The 22,571-nt window shown below is 34.0% G+C and overlaps 2 protein-coding genes across 7 annotated transcripts in view; one reads left to right on the top strand and one right to left on the bottom strand.

Moving 5' to 3' along the window:
• The window catches only part of LOC124370023 (myotubularin-related protein 3-like), an 82,294-nt gene extending 77,787 nt beyond the window's left edge, over nt 1-4,507 (top strand). For both annotated transcript variants that reach the window (XM_046828309.1, XM_046828308.1), the window contains one exon: nt 2,568-4,507. In XM_046828309.1, the coding sequence (XP_046684265.1) occupies nt 2,568-2,805 (238 nt within the window). In that variant the 3' untranslated portion in view covers nt 2,806-4,507. The remainder of the gene's footprint in view (nt 1-2,567) is intronic.
• A 7,284-nt stretch (nt 4,508-11,791) lies between these two features.
• Nucleotides 11,792-22,571, bottom strand: part of LOC124370022 (WSCD family member GA21586) — a 49,878-nt gene continuing 39,098 nt past the window's right edge. For all 5 annotated transcript variants that reach the window (XM_046828304.1, XM_046828305.1, XM_046828302.1 and 2 more), the window contains 2 exons: nt 21,568-21,819; nt 11,792-12,441 (listed from right to left, as the gene is read on the bottom strand). In XM_046828304.1, the coding sequence (XP_046684260.1) occupies nt 12,113-12,441; nt 21,568-21,819 (581 nt within the window). In that variant the 3' untranslated portion in view covers nt 11,792-12,112. The remainder of the gene's footprint in view (nt 12,442-21,567; nt 21,820-22,571) is intronic.

Here is a 22,571-nt window from a genome sequence, read left to right as displayed (position 1 = left end):
CCATTTTGTTTTAACAATTGCTAGAGAGCTGAAATTTTCACACAATATGTTTAAAACCTATTTAATGAATTATGTAGTTTGAAAATGTTCGGTGCATAAATGGGCAAGTAATATAAAATCAATCGTTTAAACTTCTTTGTGGGACACCCGGTATATTTCATATATACATTTGTGTTATATATGTGTGTGAGTGTATTTATGAATTGTTTGTTTCTGACTGGCCTCTTGTCACAAAAGTAAACTTTCGGGAACCTAAAAAAACTTTTATTATTTCCATTCAATTAAGGTCTTGCATACATAAACAAACATAGTATTGAAATGGCTGTGGCTTCTATACTAGAACCAAGAAAGGAGACTTTCACAAACAAACAGTGTATGAGTCTTTCATATGTATTTTAATGATGGGCAAATTCAGAATTTTCAAATCTCGAATCCGTTAAAAAAAATATTCTATTCCCAATTCTCGAATTTTGAATCCTAGTACCTTCTTTTTAGTCTAAGTGTGATTCAAACAAAATCATCACCAATCCAACTACTCAAATTTTCAAATTTTTGGAGACCGTCCAATAACGCAAAAGTCATCCAAGAATACGAATATTTTAAAGGGATTTGCAGAGATTCAGAGAAATAGCAATATTGTAAGAACTAATTTATATTCTCTGCATTTTACTTTAATTTGATAGGTTATAATATGGGCTTTGAGAATATGTGGCTCTAATCTGCAAAAATATTAGCATATATTTGTATCGTTTATAAAACATATCATAAACTTAAAATAACTTAATATGCTTTAAAATTTCAAACTACGCCTAGCCATGATAAAAATTATTAAGGTATAAAAATACAAACATTATATATAGGAAATATTTATACAGGACAGCTACACAAATTGTGAGGTGAATAGAAATTTGTGAATGTCTCTTTGTTCATTGTCAGCTGTTGCCCGCAAATTCGCAGCGATGCATTGTAAATAATTAGAGAGGCATAAACAAAGTATTATTAACAAAAGTATAATGATTGGAAGATTTTTAATAAACAAAGTACGACAAAGCACGTTTTAGCAATCAGTAATTTGCCTACTGCTGATCAGCCAATAATCACCTCACATTCGATTGTTAAATCCCATCGATTGATTCTAAAACCAGAATCTTTGTTGAAGATTTGGTGGATTCAAGACCATTGAAAGTTGTTATCAGTAAAGCAAATCTGGCCAGTAGGAGTGGCCAGCAAACAATTTCAAACCATCCTTCGCCATGATAAAACATTTTAAGTTATAAAATATACATACATTCTAATAGAGGACATATCTACAAAACTTAAATTAAGTGACAATATTTATTTATATTTTTGTACATGAGAGATAAAGAATGTTTGATTTGGTTTGACTGCACAAATAACAAGATAAATAAAGATTAGTGAACATCTGTTCACTGCTGAGAATCAGACATTACTAGATACAACAGGCATAAACATAGGAACTGCAATCTAAATATTAATAGCAAAAATACGATTATTTGTTAATTTGATCATCTACGAACGTTTTACCTACAGAAAGTACGTCAAAAACACTTTTTAATGATCAATAATTTCAGATAACTATGTTGTAAATTGTATAAAACAGCATCTAGAAAGGAAAGCTTTTAGAATTGAGTTTTTACATTTTTAATTTGTTAATAAATTCTCTCAGTGATCATAAGATTTAACATGATTGTAATGATAATGTAAACAATTTTTTAATGGATGGATTTGGGATTACACAAAAATTTCTAAATCTTATAAAGTGTAAATTTTAAAACTATACATTATGGGCATGGTGTAGAAAATAAAACCTGTATACGTTACAGAATTTCTGAAAAATTAAGTTTTACTAAACCAAAAAAGTGTAAAATTGGATAATACTGTAACTTAAACCGCTTATGAAATATGAATTCTTAAATAAAAGTAACTTAAGAAAACTGTTACTGTCTTGATTGTTTTTACATCTACTATCAATACTCAAAATTTTGCAATTTCTAATTTTATTTTTTTTATGTCACTGACCATGCACCTGTTTGCCTATTGTAATATAGTATTTATTACATCTGATGTTTTGTGCAAAAAGAATTAATTAATTGATTTGCCAATTTCATCCAAAACACCATAAACATGTATTTTAATACACAGCTCAAAGTGTGGTAAAAAGCAGATTTCAGTATAAAGGAACTTGCTACAAAAGTATGAAATGATTATTTATACCTGGTTTACAAAATTAAACTAAACCATATAAAATCACATAACAATAAGGCCGTCTTAATTGTATAAAATTGTTGCCAAAAAAACTTCCTGATACAATATTGTGTATTTTTATTTATCTGAGCTATAAGAGATTCACAATTATCATCATAATCATGTTACATTACAGCAGAACAGTATTTTCAACAAACCTGTGGTGGTAAACATGAAATAAAGTAAACACCAATGCCTTGCGTACTGACTACAAAGCTTAAGTTGCAGATGTTACAAATTTCTGAGAAATGAATTCTAGTTCGGAGTATGAAACTAATACGTTGTTTTATCGATGTGTACAGAAGTTGTGGGAAGGTGTTCTGTGCGGATTGTTCTCCTAACACATTGCCACTCCCTGAAGAACAACTGTACGAGCCGGTGCGAGTTTGTGCAGAGTGCTACAAAGGACCTAGCAAGGAGCCAGAGCCGAACGTGACCACATGCAAACAAGCCGTCAAGCAAGAAGCAGATGCGACCACGTGCAAACAAGCTGCTGGCAACTCTCTGCTGTCTCCCGCTTCTGCACATACTCATGCCTAGCATACCCCCTTTTTACTGCACACGCCCCCTTTGTTCATTTTTTCATTCACTCTTTTTTTTCAATTGTATTAATTTAAGCGTTCTGTAAACTTTCTAGTTAGATATCACATTTTTTTAAATATAACGTAGTTTTTGAACATGGTTTACGATCACAGTAGGAACTTGTATATCGAGATCTTGACAACGGGATTTTTTGACCGATACCGGTTCTCATGTGCTCAATCCGGTTTGTATACTAAGGTTTGTGACTCCTTCAATGGTGCCTCCTCGAAATAGTTCACTCTGCAGTTTTGTGTTCTCAATTTTAAATATAATTATTTCCCTTCCGTCTTGTTTTGTCATTTGTATTATAGAAGGAGTCCGCATTTTTACCGAAAATTCTCTTCTGTAACAATTTTCCGTTGTAATGATTTTGCTACTAAGGTTATAATTGGAATTTCATTATTTAAATCGTATATTTACTTGTTACTACCTCTAGAGGGTTGTGAACCGAGGCATTTTAACTAGAGATCAGTTTGTAAAAGTGATTCGGAGGAAACAGTGTGTACATGACTGAACAATATAGTATTTGTTGTTGTCAATCATATCTCATGTTACCTTAAACCAGTTGTTTTGTGTATGGTGATATGGTAGTCACATTACACTGATTGTGTACAGTATTTTTAATAGGAGTAATTTATTGTTAGTTGTTTTAATTACTATATAATATGAGTTGTTAAAGCTGAATTTCTCAAAATCTCCAAAAAGGATTTAAATTCAGTTTAGATTTAGTTTAGAATTAACGACTGTTCTCGTTCTTACACAATACTGTAAGTTTTTAAACATATTGTAACTACATTTTAGATTGAACAATAAAGTTAATTTTTAATTGTGGCATTCTTTTTCTGTTTTATTTTGGGTTTTTAGGTTCTTGAGGATATTAATATTAGTTTTTACAGTTACTTTGGCATAAAAATAGGTAAGTAAACATCGCTATCAAAATTTAAAAACATATCGTCTAATAAATAACTTTGTGGCATGTAAACATACATACAACATGGTAACTTACTGTGAATTTGAGTTCAAGTTAGTGTCCCAAATTTTCATAATAACCTTTGTAGTTACATAATTATTTTTTAATTTAAGTTTCCAAATTAAAAAAAAAAACAACTAATTTATCCAGGACCTAAGTTCTTATAAAATTACTAGTAAAAATATATTCTGTCGCCACAATAGTAAATAAGTTAGTCACAATATAAAAACTTTTAGGGACTCAAAACATTATTAATTTTGCACATGTTTGGTACTGCTCTAAATTAGGAATATTCCTATGTAAAATGTTTCATTTGTGATAATATTAATACGTTTATTTATTTATTACTTCACACTGAAGTGTAGGGATTTGCAAAATTTTGTCAATTTAAATGGTTGTTATCTGTATGTTCTTCAAGTGTTTTAAAATGGATATTTAGATTTGACAAGTTTGTTTTTTATCACTCAAGTGTTTAATGAACGACTTGAGATTTGCTGCATTGTTGATAACATTTTTATTGTATAAAAACGGTCGTAAAAAAAAAATGCCATAGTTTAATGTAGATATTTGTAATGAGCTTGGAAAGGTTACTCTAGATGAATCTGCCTTTTGTGGTATGCAAGTTAAATGCATCCACAACAGTAGATGTACTGAGGTCGGTTACAAATAAATGTACATCATTTTATGTTATTAACGTGTTTAATTTTCTTACCATTACCATTTGAATGACTACAGGTGTTTCAGACCATCCACCCGCAGTATTGTGTGGTGGAACCGTTTGACATAGAGCGATTCAATATAGAATAAACCTAATAAATCTCATATCGCGAACATAACAAAATTGTTTTTGTTGTATTTAAAAAACCGAATGTACCTGAAATCGGGTCACTGGTTCAAATCTTGTACATTTCAAATAGCAAGATAGGTTATGTGATACTTCATTTTAAAGGTCTTTGAACGCTGAATAATGTGGAAAAAAAGTTAGAAAATACCATAAGTCTTGCCCAAATGGCAGGGATTATTTGAAATGTTTTGTTTAAAAAACAAAAAAAAAAACTATTGTAAAACCTAAAGTACTTTTGTACTTAAATTTGTGAGTGTCAATTTTTGTATTGGAAAAGGGACAAGATAAGCTTTTTGACCACATTTGCAAATTTTTTTACAGCACCAAAATTGAAAAATTCGAAAAACTAGCCCTGAGCCCAACAAATTTTAAATGAGACCATAGGTCATGTAGCACATCAAATTAAGGTTATTAAAAAATTAACATTTAAAATATTTAAACTTCGTTTCTATCTCTTCTAGTGTACAATTCATATGAAGAAAACTGTATTTTAATACCATTCAAGCATTCTTAGTCATTACTAAAAAAACTAATTGTTTGGAAAGTATTGATATTTTTCCATTTTACTTATAATTTTTTTCATAACTGGCATAATTTAGATTTCGGTATAGAGATGACTTCCTGGGTAACATGTTATGTTCAATTGATGGTGTTCAAAACGTTTGCCTTCATTTTGAATGCGCAGTTCAATACGAGTTTAGAAGCTAACAACATTACGCAAGATTTTATCATCATCAATTATATGAACTGCATTTATAATTTCTGTCCATGTCCTATCGGATTGTGGGCTTTGTAGAATACACCAGGTCTTTGATCCTTCCTCAAAGAGAAGTCCGTGCAGTTTAAGTCTGGAGATCTACCTGGATATGGCACATTGAGGTCAAAATGTGGTGGAGCGATTTCTTGAAGCAACCACATGCTTTGCCTAATTCCATAAGCAGTTCTGAAAGAGTCTTTATAAAAACACTGCTCCAGTTAATGCCCCTTCAAAGAAATGAGGATCAACAATTACATTTCCGATTGTACCATATCACGTGTTGAGGATCCGCATCCAGTGAGGATTTTCAAATGCCTAATAGAGAATATTGTGGTGATACACTTCACTACTGCTGCGAAACTGGCTTCAACACAGCATTAGAAATGTAAGAAGAAATGAGGATTTCGGACAAGCCTTGCCAACAGGCAAAAGTTCATCCGGTACAGGTAATCTTTCTCCGATATTGCTGATGCCGGGACATCCTAAAAGGGTGCATTTTATGACCTTTCAGTAATATGTAATAGATGCTGGCCTTATGACAGTCAGAAGAAATTCAGTGGGTTGAGTTGTCATCCTTCTTACTCGTAATTGGTCTTAAAATTGTAGGTTGCCCTTGGCCAGTCTCTCCTACCCGAGGTGTTAGACTTTGAAATGTTTTCCATATGGGATACTCACACTCGGGATATAGCTCTTGCGTATAAGCGAGCAGCACCTGTAAGTTCTGAAAAGATTCTCTTAAAACCGTAAGCATACCAAAAGCTTCAGCATTCATGAAATTCATTTCCAAACCAAATGTTTGTGTCTTATGTATCACATGTGGACAAGTACAAAATGGAAAAAATTAAAACTTAACACTTGTTCTTCTTAAACATATAAATCAAATAAGTCAAGATAATAAAAAATTTAAAAAGATAAGAAAATAATAACGGTGTTAAGACAAACCAATAAGCTACAGTTGGCAATGACTTATTGTATCGTAATATAAGTACCATTGCTGATCAGCTGTTTTAAGATTTGTACTAAGATATTTAAAAACGCTGTAATGGATTTTGTGTACATATCCACCTCTCCATCTCTATTCTGAGCTTATCATAGTGTAGTGATTTTTTAACAACTGCATTTTAAAGTACATTAATGAGATTATTATACATATTACACTAAATTTTATCTATTGTTATTTTTATTTTAGTAATTACAAAGAAGAGTTCTTTAATCGTAATAAAATAGTTTATTTGTCAAATAACTTGTAAGTTAGAAGAGACAGAAATGAAAATGTTTCCTATTTAATGACCTTTAATTTAACGTACCACACAATCTATGTTCTCATTTAAATGTTTTTATCACGGAGCTGCAAAGTTTTTTTAATTTGAAAATTTTGGTGCTTTAAGAAAAACTTGCAAAAACTGTCATACTACGTACTGTCCAAAATCTTATCTTGCACTATTTCCTATAGAAAAAATGACAGTCTCAAATTTAAGTAACATAGTAAAAGAGAAATTAATCTAAATCCTAAATTTTTGAGATTCAAACCAGTGACTCATTTTCGAGTACACTATTTTTTAAATGTGACAATAACCATTTTACGACTTTCGCTTATTAGGGTTACAGTTTATCGCATCTCCCTGTGTCAAATTGTTTAACCAAAGGAGTTTACTGGTGGGTGGTCTGCAACACCCTGTATATTATCCAATACTAATAATAGTAGTAGATACAGTGTAACTCATTAAAATGAATTTAAAGGGTATTAGTAAAACTATGCTTTGCAATATTTAAAGCATTGAAGTTAAAGGTGCATTTCTCCTCGTGCGACTCTTGCGGTTAAGTGTTGTTTCAAATAACACCATTGTCCTTGACAATGCCAACCGAAGAAACGTAGCTCATTAAATATAGTTGGCGACTGTAGCGAGTCTTATCTGAGGGCTTATTCACTCGTAGTCACTGAGTGTTTTTTGCCAAGTGTAACATTTAATTTGGTTTGTCATAATTTCTTCAAAGAACACGAAAATGCTGTTTACGCTTGAAGAAGATGAAAAGCTGCCAAGGGCGATAGCACGCACTCTATAGCCTTTTACGACTAATAATTGTCTGTAAAAGGATTACAGTGCTAGACAACATATGGTTCCTCATAGCATCAAAAGTGGGAATACCAGATAGATACAATTTATAATTATTTTATTATTCATGTCACACAGATCTTATCATTTCTCATGCGTATTAAGGTAAAGGTTGTGTGGTTAAATTTGCTCAAAACCCATACGACTGGAATTGTGAAGGAAACAGGATTTTTCCGGACATTTGCCATCGTTCAGTGAAACAAGAAAACAGTAACATTATGTTCCGAGATCTGCAATCTGATCTCTTCTTCAGGTAAAGAACTAACCTAATACATAATTACAAACTAGGTTAAAATAAACAAATCATACTAAAGCGTTGTGGCACGCCTAAGTCAGGAATCACAACCTACATGTTGTTTGTCAACTTCACTAACACTAAAGACATGCACTTCATACAAAACTATACCAAACACTAATCATTAACTAAACTACGGAATACAGGTCACAATACGTCTTCACTCGTCTACTAACCACCTCGAAACGTAGTGATACTGTTTTCTTGTTTCACTGAACGATGGCAAATGTCCGGAAAAATCCTGTTTCCTTCACAATCCTTCCATCGTCAAAAATAACCTTCAAACAAAGAACGACTGGAATTCTCGTAATTTAAGTTTTTTGTAGCGAATTCTAATTTATAAAACCGGTGATAGAATGCACTGTTGACTGAATGCGGATAACAGCTACGATTCATTCATTATTCTCGGCTTTGTAGCTTTGACCAACATTTTTGACTGGACGCTGGTGTGTTTTGCAGGTTTTTCCCAATGAGAAGATTACCACTGCTTGAGACCGGTGTGTAAGCTTTGTTCCTGTGTTACATTGCATGTCTGCATATTGTTACAGTTGTCTGCAACTAGTAGGAGTGTTATTTCTTTGAGTGATAGTATCTATGCCAGATGAGTGCTTCAAGTTGTTTCACACTCAGAAAACCAAATTGGCAAATTCCATGTTTTGTATTTTCATGCATTTAAATTTTTTTAACATAAAAATGTTTTAAGACATTCAGGTTTTATACCCTATTATACTAAAATAACTTCAGAAACCTTAATTCAAATTAAACAAATTTAAATTAATTTTGTTATGGTATTAGTACGCTAGAAGGAAGTACAGAAATTATATTCAGCGTTTTAAGGGTTAAGTAAAACTGATCTTGACACTCTTCCGCTGCACCTGTTATAGAGCTCAGTAGAGTATGTTCATCGTAATTTAGCTAATTAACCCTTCCATTTGCTAATAACAAATTAGAGATATAAAGTGTAGACCAACAAAAAAACTTGATAGTCTTAGTTTTTATACTTATACTTACGTTGCTGGTGTCATAACCATCATCTGTTTTCTGGTTCACACAATGTTATTTTGGCCTAGCTTAGGAAAGAAGGCTACAGTCAACAGAGTTTACGGTTTAATGTCTGTTAACAGAAGATGGCTCTGCCAAACGAGGTTATACGTGTATTGAAAATGAAGGACACCATTATAGTCCCGCGGCAATTGGTTCATTGAATCATGTTAGTGCCCTGTCCCTCCATTTTACAAGGTGTGTTCAAAAAGTATCGCGAATTTTGAATTTTCGCGGGTTACGTATATTCAAATTTAGATTTTTTTGTGGCGTTATGTTGGTACATATGTCTCTCACTTATGTTGACAATTTCGGCCATTTTGAATGTTCAGTTAATTGTTGACAGCTGCTTTGCTCGCACGTGTTTTGGTTCGTCTTCAATTTTTACCTATTCAAAAGAATGGAACAAAGAACCTGTATCAAATTTTCTGTGAAAAACGAAATTAAGTGCGCGGATGCATTCCGAATGTTGACTGTGGCATAAGGAGAAGCTACTTTGGACAAAAGCAACGTTTATCGGTGGTACAAAATGTTTTCAGAAGGCCGAGAAGATGTGAACGACGAAGAGCGTGCCGGACGCCCGAGCACTTCAACAACAGACGAAAAAATTGATGAAGTGAAGATAATGGTATTGGCCAATCGTCGAATCACCGTTAGAGAAATTGCCGACGAATGTGAAAGTTTTGCTTACAGTTTTCTTCGATTGCAGGGGCGTAGTGCATCATGAGTTCTTGCCACAAGGTAGAACGGTAAATAAGGAATATTACCTACAAGTTATGCGCAATTTGCACGAAGCAATCCGCCAGAAACGCCCGAATTTGTGGAAAAACAAAAATTGGCTTCTGCACCACGATAACGCCCCTGCTCACACATCGCTGCTTGTACGCGACTTCTTGGCCAAAAACAACACACTAATGATATCGCAGCCACCGTATTCCCCAGATCTGACCCCCTGTGACTTTCTTGTTCCCGAAACTGAAGAGGTCCATGAAAGGACGACGCTACGCCACGATTGACGAGATAGAGACGGCATTGAAGGAGGAGCTGAAAAAGATACGAAAAATGATTTTTTTGAAGTGCTTCGAAGAATGGAAAAACGTTGGCACAAGTGTATAATATCCCAGGGGGATTACTTTGAAGGGGACAAAATAGATATTCACGAATAAATAAATAATTTTTGAAAATACACAAAATTCGAGATACTTTTTGAACACACCTCGTATTCCTATAGCTACCATAAATATGTCATCATACAAAGAATACCAATTTTAAGTACCCTATATTTACACATTCGCACTGCTACCATCTAGAGTTAAAGGTAGATAATACTATTTGTCTTTACTATATACGTGACACAACGACAGTTGATATTTATTCATTCAAATACGTACGAAGTACTGGTATACACTGTTGCACATTGTGTTCTGTTATTTGATCAACTATAGAAAATATTGCCTTTTTTTACAGTAAATAACGTTTTAGTTATGTTAAGAGTATTTGTGGGTGGTGATTTCCAATAAAGGTATGCCTATGTTTTATTCTTTTATTTACGTAATGTGGGTGCAAATATTCGTCCAAATCTATCCCCTAAACTTTGCGTGATTGATATCAATCGTATTTGAGCCCTCTTACTTCTTGTATATTAATGACTTATGTCTGTCCTGAACTTAATGTCCAGCTGATGGTATCAACCCTTTGTAATCAGAAGGCCTCTAATGTGGCCAAAATTGATTTCTCGCTCACTTCGAGTCTCAGGTATTTGTCCTCTCAGCTCGCCGGGCCACACTTGTGGCCAACTGTGTTTAGCGTCAATACTTGGCGTTTGCGTAACCATGTACATAATTTTTAGTCGGATGTAAGTGTCAGAATTTGACCTTCAGCTCTTTAAATGATTGAGATGTAAATTGAATTCTCAAATAATTTACAAAGTTTATTAACTTCAAGGTTGGAACTTTATCGATTGGTTATTATTTGCTTTTAAACGAACAGAGTATTATGTCATTTAAGTTATTGGTTGATCTATTGTAAAAGTATTTTTATTCTTGCCGTCTGAGGTCAGTCTGTGACACTTCAAGGACAAGTCAGTCGAGTTGTCGAGACAGTGTGTAGCAGCCACGGATAGAGAAGACAGCGGGTGTTACATAGAACGCGGACCGGAAGTGACGAGCCGGTAAGGTGCGCTGTCATGACGGGTAGTGATGGTGCTATGGTTAATCTTAGATGGAGGACTAATATCTCATGTGGAATAAAGTAATTTAATAGTTAAATCAAGTGTTATTTGTGGTGTTCCTCTCATACGCCAAGCAGCCACATCCCCCAGCTGAGTCCTGGAAGACTACGAAGGTTGAGTCACAGTTGTTATAATCTTGAAGGGGCACTACGTAACAATATAATATCATACTTACATGTCAAATCATACATTATGTGAATGTAACAAAGAAATTAAGTAGCATTCCATTAATTTTAAAAAAGCTTACAAATAACAAAATTTATATTAATGTGTAGGAAGATTAAAATACAAATGTTTATACAATAAAGCTGAGTAAAAGTGATAAGGGAGAATATTCAGCCTTATGATTCATAATCTGTCTTCTACTTTGTCATTGTTTCGGGAAAGGAGGGCTTCTTTTATTTTAGGAGAATGCTTTCCACAGAGAAAAATAAACAACATTGGTATTACGGTACATTGCAACACTGGGAATAACTGAATGCACCAAACTGGGAAATAGCAATATATGAACTTTTAAAATGAATTTTTTCCGTTTATTTAGATAAGTAATGTAACCATATCCGTAACAAACAACATTATTTCTGGCTTCTCGTGCTTGTTATTTCAAAAAGTTGAAGGCAATATCAAGCCTTCAATTAAATATTTTGAACTAAACGACCCAATACATCAAGGATAAAATAAAATACAGAGTTCTTAAAAGAGAAAGTATATATTTTCCTTACAGTGTTCCTTAAGTGTTTGCACAGAATTGTTTAGGCAACTGTTCCACAACATTTTGGTCAGTAGAGAGTCTCTACAATATTCCTAAAATCTAAACAAACTAACAATTGAAGCGATGAGCGACTTTAAACACATAGGCTAGTAACAAATCAGTCTTTATAGTAAACAGGAAGATAACGACCATTATCAACAGTGTTTCTATGTGCAAGTACTTTATTACTACAGTCAGAACACAACCATTGTGCACGTACAGCGATAAACTCAACAGTCAACATCGGCCTGAAATAAGAACAATTAGGCAGAGTCAAGGTACATCTGTATTTCTTTGAACACAAAGTCCTGCTCGGCTTTAAGGCTAGCTTTCATGTACGGTGTGAAGGGATCAAGGGTGACAGCCCGTGATTTGCGCTTGTATATGCCTTCGCGCCGAACGATGGCACACTGAAGTTCCGCCTCGTCCAAAGGCAATTCGAGGAACTCGATGAGGGCACGGAGAGTTCGTTCCAGGTGGGAGACAAGCTCTTCGTACACGATAACGTGGGTGGGCCCGGTGAAGTTCCACAGCCAGTCCAAGTTGGAGAGCCGCCAGGTCCGCAGTTTGTCTTTGACAAACTGTTGCCAATCTGCATCAAGAAAAACACTTATATAAAGTCAAAAAATCTTTATTCGTTTTAGTTACAATGCTGCAACAATTGAATAGTGTCAATTTAAACTAACTAAAAACACTAATAATAAGGCTATAGTAAAACTACCTGATTTGCAAATGAATATATCCATCTAATGAATATAAAGCCTTTTCCATGAAGTATGCTTTAAGCTTTCTTTCAAATATTTTATGTTCTGTTTCTTGTTTGATAGCAAGTGGAATGGATTTAAGAAATTTAGATCCAATGTGTGTTGGTTTTTTTGTAAACAAATTCAGCCTATAGCCAGGTATTAAAATATAATTTTTCTTACATGTGTTATACAAATGAATTATGTTGGTCATTTCAGTATTTAAGTTTTTAATTTTAGAACACATAATTGTATCCATTATATATTGACCGTAGACAGTTAAAATTCTCAATTCCTTAAAATATTCTTTCACAGAATCATTTATATTTAGTCCTAACATAATCCTCAAAGATTTTTTCTGTATACAATTGACTTCATCAAAATTTGACTTTTTAGTAGCACCATACAAACATAGGACATATAAGAGAAATATATAAACATTTATATTTCTATATAAGGAACTCCAGTTCACACAAAGGTAATACAGTTTGACTATGTCAAGTTAACATTTGATCTGGAAACATTCACAAGGGTTGAGGATGAACAGCAAGATGGAAAATTAAACACTTTTGTTTGAAGTTTAAAACCATTATCTGAATTTATTTTCTCTTTTACAGTTCTGTCATCCATACTCGGTATAAATTTGCAAAATGCCTTCAAAACATTTAACAATGTCTTATTTCACATTAGAAATAATGTTCACAAAACTAATTTTTAAAGAGCTGCAAATTCTTCATAAAGTACTAAAATATAATACAAAAATATGTTAGCTCTGTAATTCACAAAAGCGGTATGTGGATTGGTTATAATTTCTGCAAAACATGTCCAAAGCGGTATATAGCACCCTACGTATTAGATTGCAGAACATTTTTACATAACTTATTCAAACCAATGTGTAATTAATGGTTTTATTACATCCACCGTTGTAAAATAATCAATAATGATTTATCTTGTCTAAGCGTAATGTGTCTGATGGTGTACACATTATTATTCTGTGAGAACTGGAAAATGAATACAACACACATAACATAACTCATTTGTATTGGGTTTATTAAAATGTATTCTGAACACAATTAGAATATTACTACTGTTAGTTTGTGAACCAGTTAAGATAAATTCCATCAAAATGTCACAATGGGGTACAGGTAGGGTTGTTGCAATATGAGGCTAGTTCCGATATTTGTTATCGATATCAATATCAAGCTTGGACATCGATATACCGATATTATCAAATCCAAATATCGATATCCTTAATATCGACCGATATCGAAATAAGGGAAGGGGAATGATTAAATTGGTGTATACAACCTTTGAATTGATGAGTATGTGTAACTAGTATAATCAAAGATACAACTTACGAGTTCATTTCCAAAATAATGTTTTTATACAAATATAACTTAATACATTAAAAAGTAAACCATTATTTAAAGATAAAAAAGCAATTCCTTAATTATTCTATTTAACATTTTTTAACTAAGAACCATTTGAAGCACAATTATTAAAATACAATTGTCAAAGTAAGAATAAAAATTACAATTTTACAATTCAATATAAATCTATAAGAATCTAAATTGAGTTTTAAGAACAACAATTACATTTTAAAAAGCAACTATATTATATATTGTTAACTGAACCAAGCATCGTCTGGTTACTTTTTACTTAATCTGCACAGTTAATTTCTTTGTTGGCGTTGCATTTAACAACTGAACAAAGCAAGTCAATAGTCAATAGTCAATAGTCAAAAATTCTTTATTTACATCAGCATAAAGAAGTGTAATGGCGTCAAAATTTACAATGAATTAAAATCCAGGTCTCTTGCTTTACAATGTACTGTTTACAGAGTAAAAAAATTCTGTCATGGTGTAAAAGGGTCTTTCCATGAGCCAGTCTTGAAGGCTTTTCTTCATCTCATTCCCTCCAAGATTTTTCAGGTTGAGAGGTAGGGTGTTGAAGATTTTTCTTCCCATGTAGGATGGTTTCCTGCTGTACCGTGTAGTATGGTGTCCAGGAAGGAGGTAGTCAGTTGCTCTCCGGGTGTTGTGGGAGTGAGTATCCTTAGCTCTTGGTAACTCCATTTCAACTGTCTGGACAACTACAGAGTAGATGTACAGTGCTATGACAGTCATGAGTTTTAAAGTCTTAAAAGCTTCTCTGCAGCTTTCAAGTGGTCCCAGATCTGCCAGTGTCCTTATTGCCTTTTTTTTGGAGGAGTAAGATCTTGCTAAGATTATGGGCAGATGTTCCTCCCCATACTGATATACCATACCTTATATGGGATTCAAAAACAGCATGGTAAGTTGTCTTTGCCGCTTGCAGTCCTCCTATCCACTTAATTCTTCTTACTGCGTAGATTCCAGATCCAAGCTTTTTGGTCAAACTGTTAATATGATCAGTCCAGGTAAGATCACCATCAATCACTATGCCTAATAGTTTTGATTGTTTTTCTATTGTGATGTTTTGGACGTTAGGCACTTGATCTTGTCTTCTGCTAAAATTAATTTGGGTGGTCTTTGTTGGGTTAATTGCCAGGTCATTTTCTAGGCAGTACTGCAGAGTTTTGTTTGTTGATGTGACAATGTCTGCATGCAGGCCCAGTGTGGAGTCATTTTTTATAAGAAGGGTTGTATCATCTGCATACATAATAGTTTTTACATTGTCAGTGTTGATATAATGTGAAAAATCATTAGTAAAAAGTACAAACAAAAATGGACCCAATACTGAGCCCTGTGGGACTCCTCTATTCACTGGAGCTGTTTTGGATCTGTAAGTACAGCTTTGTCCATTTGCAGTTTTCTTTACTTCAACAATATGCTTGCGTCCCTCGAGATAGCTAGCCACCCAGTCATTTGCTCTGCCTTGAATTCCTAGTGCGGACAGTTTCTTAAGAATCAGCTCATGCCCCAAGCAGTCAAAAGCCTTACTGTAGTCTAATAGGACTGCTGATACATAATTATTGTCTTCAAGTTGGTCGATGACGTATTCAGTAAGGCTTGTGATGGCACTGATTGTAGATTTTCCTCTGAGGAAGCCATGCTGACTTTTTGTTATTAGGTCATAGTGTTCAAGGTGGACCAGCATTCTTGAAAGTGCAATCTTCTCTATGATCTTTGAAAAGGTGGAGATCAGTGAAATTGGACGATAGTTTTCTGCTTTGGTTGTGGAGCCTTTTTTGTGTTTAGGGTAAATTTTGGAGAGTTTCAAACCAGATGGAAATTGGCCAAGATTAAATGATTTATTTATTATGCTTACAAGTGGGGCTGCTAAATGTGTTGCACAGTGTTTTACTACTTTCGATGGAATTTCATCAACACCACAAGAGAGTTTGAATTTCAGTGACTGAATAACTCTTAGTACTTCACTGGATTCAGTAGGAGTTAGATTTAGTGGTTCACCTTGATATAAGGTGAAGGCATTTCCAGTTAGGGGGAGTATGTTATTGTTTTGAATCTCGTTACAGGATTTTTCAAGTGTTGTGTCTGCAATCTGTGAGAAGTAGAGGTTTAGATGTTCGGCTATAAGATATGGATTGTTTTCTATCTTGCCATCTATTTCTAAACTCGATAAAGAACTGCATGATAGTTTGTTTTGTTTTTCTGAATTGATAATCTCCCAAAGAGCTTTGGACTTGTTGTTTGATTGAGCTATATGTTCAGCGGCACTGTTGCGTTTAAGGGTTCTAAGTTTAATGTCATACGCTTTCTTTTTTGAAATCATTGTTATCCTGTCGCTTTCATTCCCCGTCATTTCATACTTATAGTGTGCTCTAAGGAAGTCATCTTTCATCATCATAACTTCTTCATCATAGTAGATCTTAAGCTTAGATTTACGTTTTGTTCTAGTTCTTTTCTTTGGGCAAGCATGATCCAGTGTTCTAGCCATTATGGTTTGAAATGATTTGAAGGCTTCTTCTGCATCAAGGGCATTGTGAACGGAATCCCAGTTTTCTAATGCAAGTGTAGCTTTCAAGTTTTCAAGGTTTCTCCTACTGTAGATTCTTTTGAATGAGCTTCTATTTTCATGAGTACGTTTTAATCCTAGATGGAAGCTACATGATTGTCCTAAATGGTCAGATATTCCTGTTTCAGTAATTGAAAAGCTTACTTTATCCTCTGATAGGTTTGTACATATACAGTCAATGGATGATCTTGAGTTGTGAGTTATTCGAGTTGCCGGCAGTGGAAGACGTCGGATTCCGTAAGTCAGTAAATCCTCTTCAAACAGTGTGTTGTCAGTATTTTCAGTAAGTCTGTCAAAGTTAACATCACCCATTAAGACTAGGGATTTATTTTCAGCTTGAATGGATGAGAGAACAGAAGAGATGGTGTTCATTGCCAATCTTGCTTGCCCTCCTGGTGGTCGGTAGATTCCAAGCACATATATTGTGTGTGATTTAATAATAAATTTTGCTAATGCAGCTTCACATACAAGTTCTAGACAGTGTTCTGATATGTTAATCTCTTCTGCCTCAATGTTTGCTGTATCTTTGATGTAAATGGCCACTCCACCTAATTTGTGATCTTCCCGACAAAACTTTGTAACCAATGAATAACCATCAAATTTTGTTAGTAACAGGTTGTTAGTATTTAATCCATGTTCAGTTATTATTAAAATGGTTGGGTTATCAGTATTTAAAATGTGGTTAAGCCTATCTACTTTCTTAGATAGTCCTCTTACATTTTGATGGTAAATTATGAAGTCGTTTTGTACTGTTTTTTTAGTAGGTTGGAGTTCAGAAAAATTCGGGGATTGTGCCTGGTCTGGTTTATTTTCTTCTTGGTGTGAGTGTTGTCTAAAAAAAGAGAGGGATGTTTGGTTTGATGGCTGTAGATATTTTTAACGAAAAACTGTTCATAAGTTTCATTTTCTCCTAGCTTTTGGGATGTCACTGGTGGGCACCTCTTCACTTTTAAATAAGAACCAGTAATGGGGCTAGTTTTCTCTGGCGGTGTTTCAATCAGTTTTTCTGTCGGGGTTTGGCTGATTCCCCCAGTTAATCCAATTGCCTGAGAAGTTGTCGGATGGCTGGAATCCTCTGTCAGTGTCGGATGGCTGGATTCCTCTGTCAGTGTCGGATGGCTGGATTCCTCTGTCAGCGTTGTTGTAGACAGTTTTTCTTTCGGGGTTTCACTGATTCCCCCAGTCAATCCAGTTGTCAAGTGGTAGAGATCCTCTGTCAATGGTCTTGGTTTACTTTTTGCTACCTGTTGGGAAACATTAAACAAATTTTCTTTTTTACCAAAATGTTTAGGTTTTTTAATGCTAGTATAAGATTGGCTCTTTGGTTTTTGCTTGTCTTTATTTGTTTTACTGCAGACAGGGCAAGGGACCATTTTAATCTTATGCTGTTCCGGGTTGGGATTGTTTTTGAGCTTATCAGCTAGTTCCCTTACTGTGTGCTCCATTTCTTCTTGCCTCTTTCTTAGCTGTGCTACTTCCAAGGGGAGTGGTGTGGTCAAAGTAGTAGTAAGATATCCATCGAATGTTTGAGTTTCCGAAGTGTCATAGCATTTGTTTGAGTTTTGCTTTTGTAAAACTAATAAAGCCAAAATAATAAATAATTACTACTCTTCATTCAATATGATATCAAAACCCCGATATTTGTATATTTCTTCCGATATCACGATAATATCGGATATCAATATAGGACATATCGAAACGATAATATCGATATTTATTGATATCGATAATATCGCAACATCCCTAGGTACAGGGATGGCACAAGATTGTTTTTAACCTATGTACCCACGTATGTAATCAGGGTACGATGTGTGAGTGTGCTAGTCGTTCTGTATCCATTTTAGATTAGAGTTCTGTCCAGTCCTACAGACTGACGGATGTGTCTAATGCTAATTTTTCACTCATAACTCAATATTACAGAGATTTTATTTCTTTAAAAAACAAAAGTTCTTGGCTTGTAACGCAGAAACTTTTTGAAACACATCAGATTCGTGATACTCTGAAACATTATTAACTGTATATAATTGTAAAGTGAAACCCATTTTAATAGGGTATATTTAAAAAATTTTTCAATTTGGTACCTTTACGTAAACTGCGCTCTTTCCAAGAGCATAGGTCTAGAGCTGACCCAGTGTGGTGGATCTAATTGTTTTGTAAATGTCGGTGGATGAACACAAGGAGACGTTATACACTTTGTACAGAATTTCTTAAATTCAGTTTTGAAATTACCAGTGATGATTTATTGTGTTTAAGTATCGTGCACTTGTACTAAATAATATTCAGTAGTATATGTAACAAATGCCCATTCCCAAATACTAACTGTATTTAATGTTCTGAGATTTTGCGTTCCATAAAACGTACACAGAATACAACAAAAACTTTTAGATGAGTCGGGGAAATGTAAAACATGTCACAATCAATGAGAATAACATGCATAATCAATGAGAATAACATGATTGATTAAAGACCATCACATGTCAGTTTGTTAACATGCTGTCACCTATAAAAGCAATTGTGTACCTAATAAGTAACCATTGTATCAAACCCTCACTGTGTTAATCTTTGCTTGGTGTTACTTTAAAATAAGTCAGGTAAGTCATTTAGTGATAGTGTCATATTATCAATATTATTATTTATTGTAGATTCACTCTCATTTAGTACGTTCTTTTTGAATACTTTATGTTATAGTTGAAACTCTCTTTAACAATATTTATATTGTTTACCTAATGTTCTGGAATGGTCTAATAATCATGTATTAGTTTATAGTTTAGCATTCACATAGAGTGTGAAATCTTAATCAAGTAATGGAATATCCACACCAACAGAAAAATATGCATAATCATTTTTATATAACATCAAATTCATTAGTATATTTTTGGAAACACCTCTATTCCTATGTAAATTCATTTATTGCATGTATATATGACGTATTTTAATCAATAAAAACAAGTATTTAAAAAAAGTATTCTGTAATTTATATGTAATTAAACTTCTTTTGTCGAGATGAAAATATTGTGATAGAGAGCATAGAAACAGAGAGATAATTTACCAAAGGATAATTTTTTAGCTATCCAATACAGTTGCGTACAAATGTCCATGATAACTTAATCAAAATAACTATGAGGGCGTGCTAGTTAGCTGCCGGTTGTGCATCTGAGGCTCTACTTTTAACATGGAACTAAAATTTAAAACTGCTTTATAAATAGAAACTTATCTCAAATCAATAAATGTTTCACTGTACAAACTTAGATTTTTAGTATCTTAATGCAGATGAATTATTAAATATAAGGTTAATATTAATGTTTTATAATTCAAATGCAATGCTCAGTTTCTTATGGGGTAATATATACTGAATATAAATTATAAACCATTAGTCAACAGCCAATCGAATTTTTCAAAATTCGTTACCATTGTTTGAGACATTACAATCTCGTGACACAATAATGGATTTGAGAAGAGTTCCTATAAGTGAAGCTCTATTAAGCGAAGCCTCAGAGGCATGGCCAGCAGCTCACTCACGTTCCCTCTTAAGAGAGTGCTCTATGTCTCCAATGGAATCGAAACTGATACGTGATATCGTCTCAACAAACTAACTTATATTCTCGTGACACAATAATGGATTTGAGAAGAGTTCCTATAAGTGAAGCTCTTAAGCAAAGCCTCAGAGGCATGGCCAGCAGCTCACTCACGTTCCCTCTTAAGAGAGTGCTCTATGTCTCCACTGGAATCGAAACTGATACGTGATATCGTCTCAACAAACTAACTTATATTCTCGTGACACAAATACCAACATTTTTTTTTCGCAATAAACTCTAAATTTCTTAACTTTTAGATGTATCACTCAAAAAACAGTGGAAAAACGGTTTAAAAAAAATTGTAATATAAGAACAATTATGTTTTTGAAAATGAATTAAAATCAATATAAATTTTGGAAATAAACAAATATAAACACTTTTACTATAACTTAACTACATAGGATCACGATTATTAACCTCTTGGAAGTCTACACACGCGTTTTTATCATTAGCTCTGGATATATAGCACAGAGAGGCCGCTGTAAGCATCTATTTAAGAAAATATCTTGCATCAATTCCTATGAGGCATATTGATTGTTAATTTAAATTAATTAAAGATTTTAAACTTGGAATATGCTAAATTAAAAATATCCTTTATGGGGCAGTCAAGAAAAGTCAAAATTACGTGCAAACTCCATTTACACATTTTGAATTATTGAGATTATAAATGATAAAAAATGAAGGCTAGCTCATAAAATGATTCAGGAAAGAAATGATGACAGGATGAAGCTGTAAGTTAAAAATTAGGTTGTACAGTTTCTTTTCAAAGTTATGATTACTTCAAAGGCCTATCATTCTTTATTTTGCAATCACACCAATTAAAAAAAAAAAATTTTCAAAATGTTTCCATAACACTAGGATGTGAATGAAACTAACCGGTGAAGGAACAATATTTTTTGTTCTCTTAGGACAAGAAGCTTATAAATTGCACTTAGTCCTATAAGGACCTTAGCAATGTTTCTGGAGTGACAGAATATTCTGGATGGGTAAAGTTAGGGAGTAGAGGCTGCCTCCTATCGAGATTCAAGAGGAAGAATTAGGGCACTAATCTCAAAGTCATGTCCCCCTGGAAGAAGGGAAGGCCAGCTTTGAACCATTTTCATTCATTCATTTTTTTTCTTCATTCTTTCATATAAAAAAAAGGAGAGGCCAACCCCCTCCCTCAAAGCAGGCAGAGAGTAGCACACCCTTGTTGAGGCTAGCAAGAACCTCTGATACTTAGGGAACCAACTCCAACAGTCATCTCCCACAGTATACCAGACCTATCGCATTACCCTTGCACCCCAGAATCTTGAAATTTGCGGTTAGTGATGTGCCGCTCCTAGACATCCATAAGGTTGCCCAGATTTAAGTGACACATTGTATTTACTGTGCCCAGTGGTAGGTTCAACTGGTATAAACTAGCCAGAAGTGATCCCTGCTGGGTCAAGAAAGAACACTTACAGCGGCCCTTGTTCCTCCGGTATCGCTCCGGTGACGCAAAACCCACATGTCCACCGCTTTGGCGGTTGAACTCGGCGAGGATGGCGGGGCCTGGAGCTCTGATCAACAACACAGCCCTGTGGAACCTCTTGCGACTGGTGGGGCCCCACTCATGTGTTTTCACGACACTCACACTTCCGTTAACCACTGACTCGGCTGGGAAACCATTCTTCAATAGACCATAGTCCTTGTATACGGATCCGGTGTATACACCTGTGGCAGTAGACAACATACATTAATTTATGTATACTAAACTTGTATTAACAAACTGTACTTGAACCGATTGTTGGGAGCAGAAATAAAATATTAAACAGGCATTGTTTCCTGTTTAATACATAGCAATGAGTAAAAGTTTAAAACAAATTATACTAACTTGTATTCACGTTTTTCATAAAGGAGATCCCTACACTAGAACTGACATACACATGCTAAACATCTTAAATTTGTCATAATCACCATAAGAACAGGGCTACCCCAAAACATTTGATCAGGGTTTTTAATTTATTTAGTTCACTCAATTAACATTTTTTTCCATATTTAAATATTCCAATACATAGGGTGATTCACAACTAAATTTATCTATTCATTGGTTACTAAAATATTCAACTATGATCTCTCTTAGCTGATACTCTCAGCATAGCTGTTTGTAGATAAATTGCTTAATTACTACATATGCAAGTATATTTTGTTTTTCACAATTCAAACTAGGCCTCCCTCACACATATGGAAATTGGCCAAAATTAGAACTTTAATACATATACTATGTGCTCATTTTCCTTAAGACTGGATTTTTTTTCTGAGTTGTTTATGCATGAATTGTGTTTAATGCAATCAGAATAAATTCACAAGTATTCTGACAATGAAATCAACAATTCTTCTCAGTTCTGTTTGTGCAGACTAGTGTGCAAGTTTGAACTCCCAAATAATTTTATGGTGAAATTTATTAAATACAAAATAAAATATTA

This window comes from Homalodisca vitripennis, chromosome X, assembly GCF_021130785.1.
Source record: "Homalodisca vitripennis isolate AUS2020 chromosome X, UT_GWSS_2.1, whole genome shotgun sequence".
Classification (NCBI taxonomy): Eukaryota; Metazoa; Arthropoda; class Insecta; order Hemiptera; family Cicadellidae; genus Homalodisca; species Homalodisca vitripennis.
The sequence above is the reverse complement of the archived record's forward strand: the minus strand, read 5'-3'. Positions and strand labels throughout refer to the sequence as shown.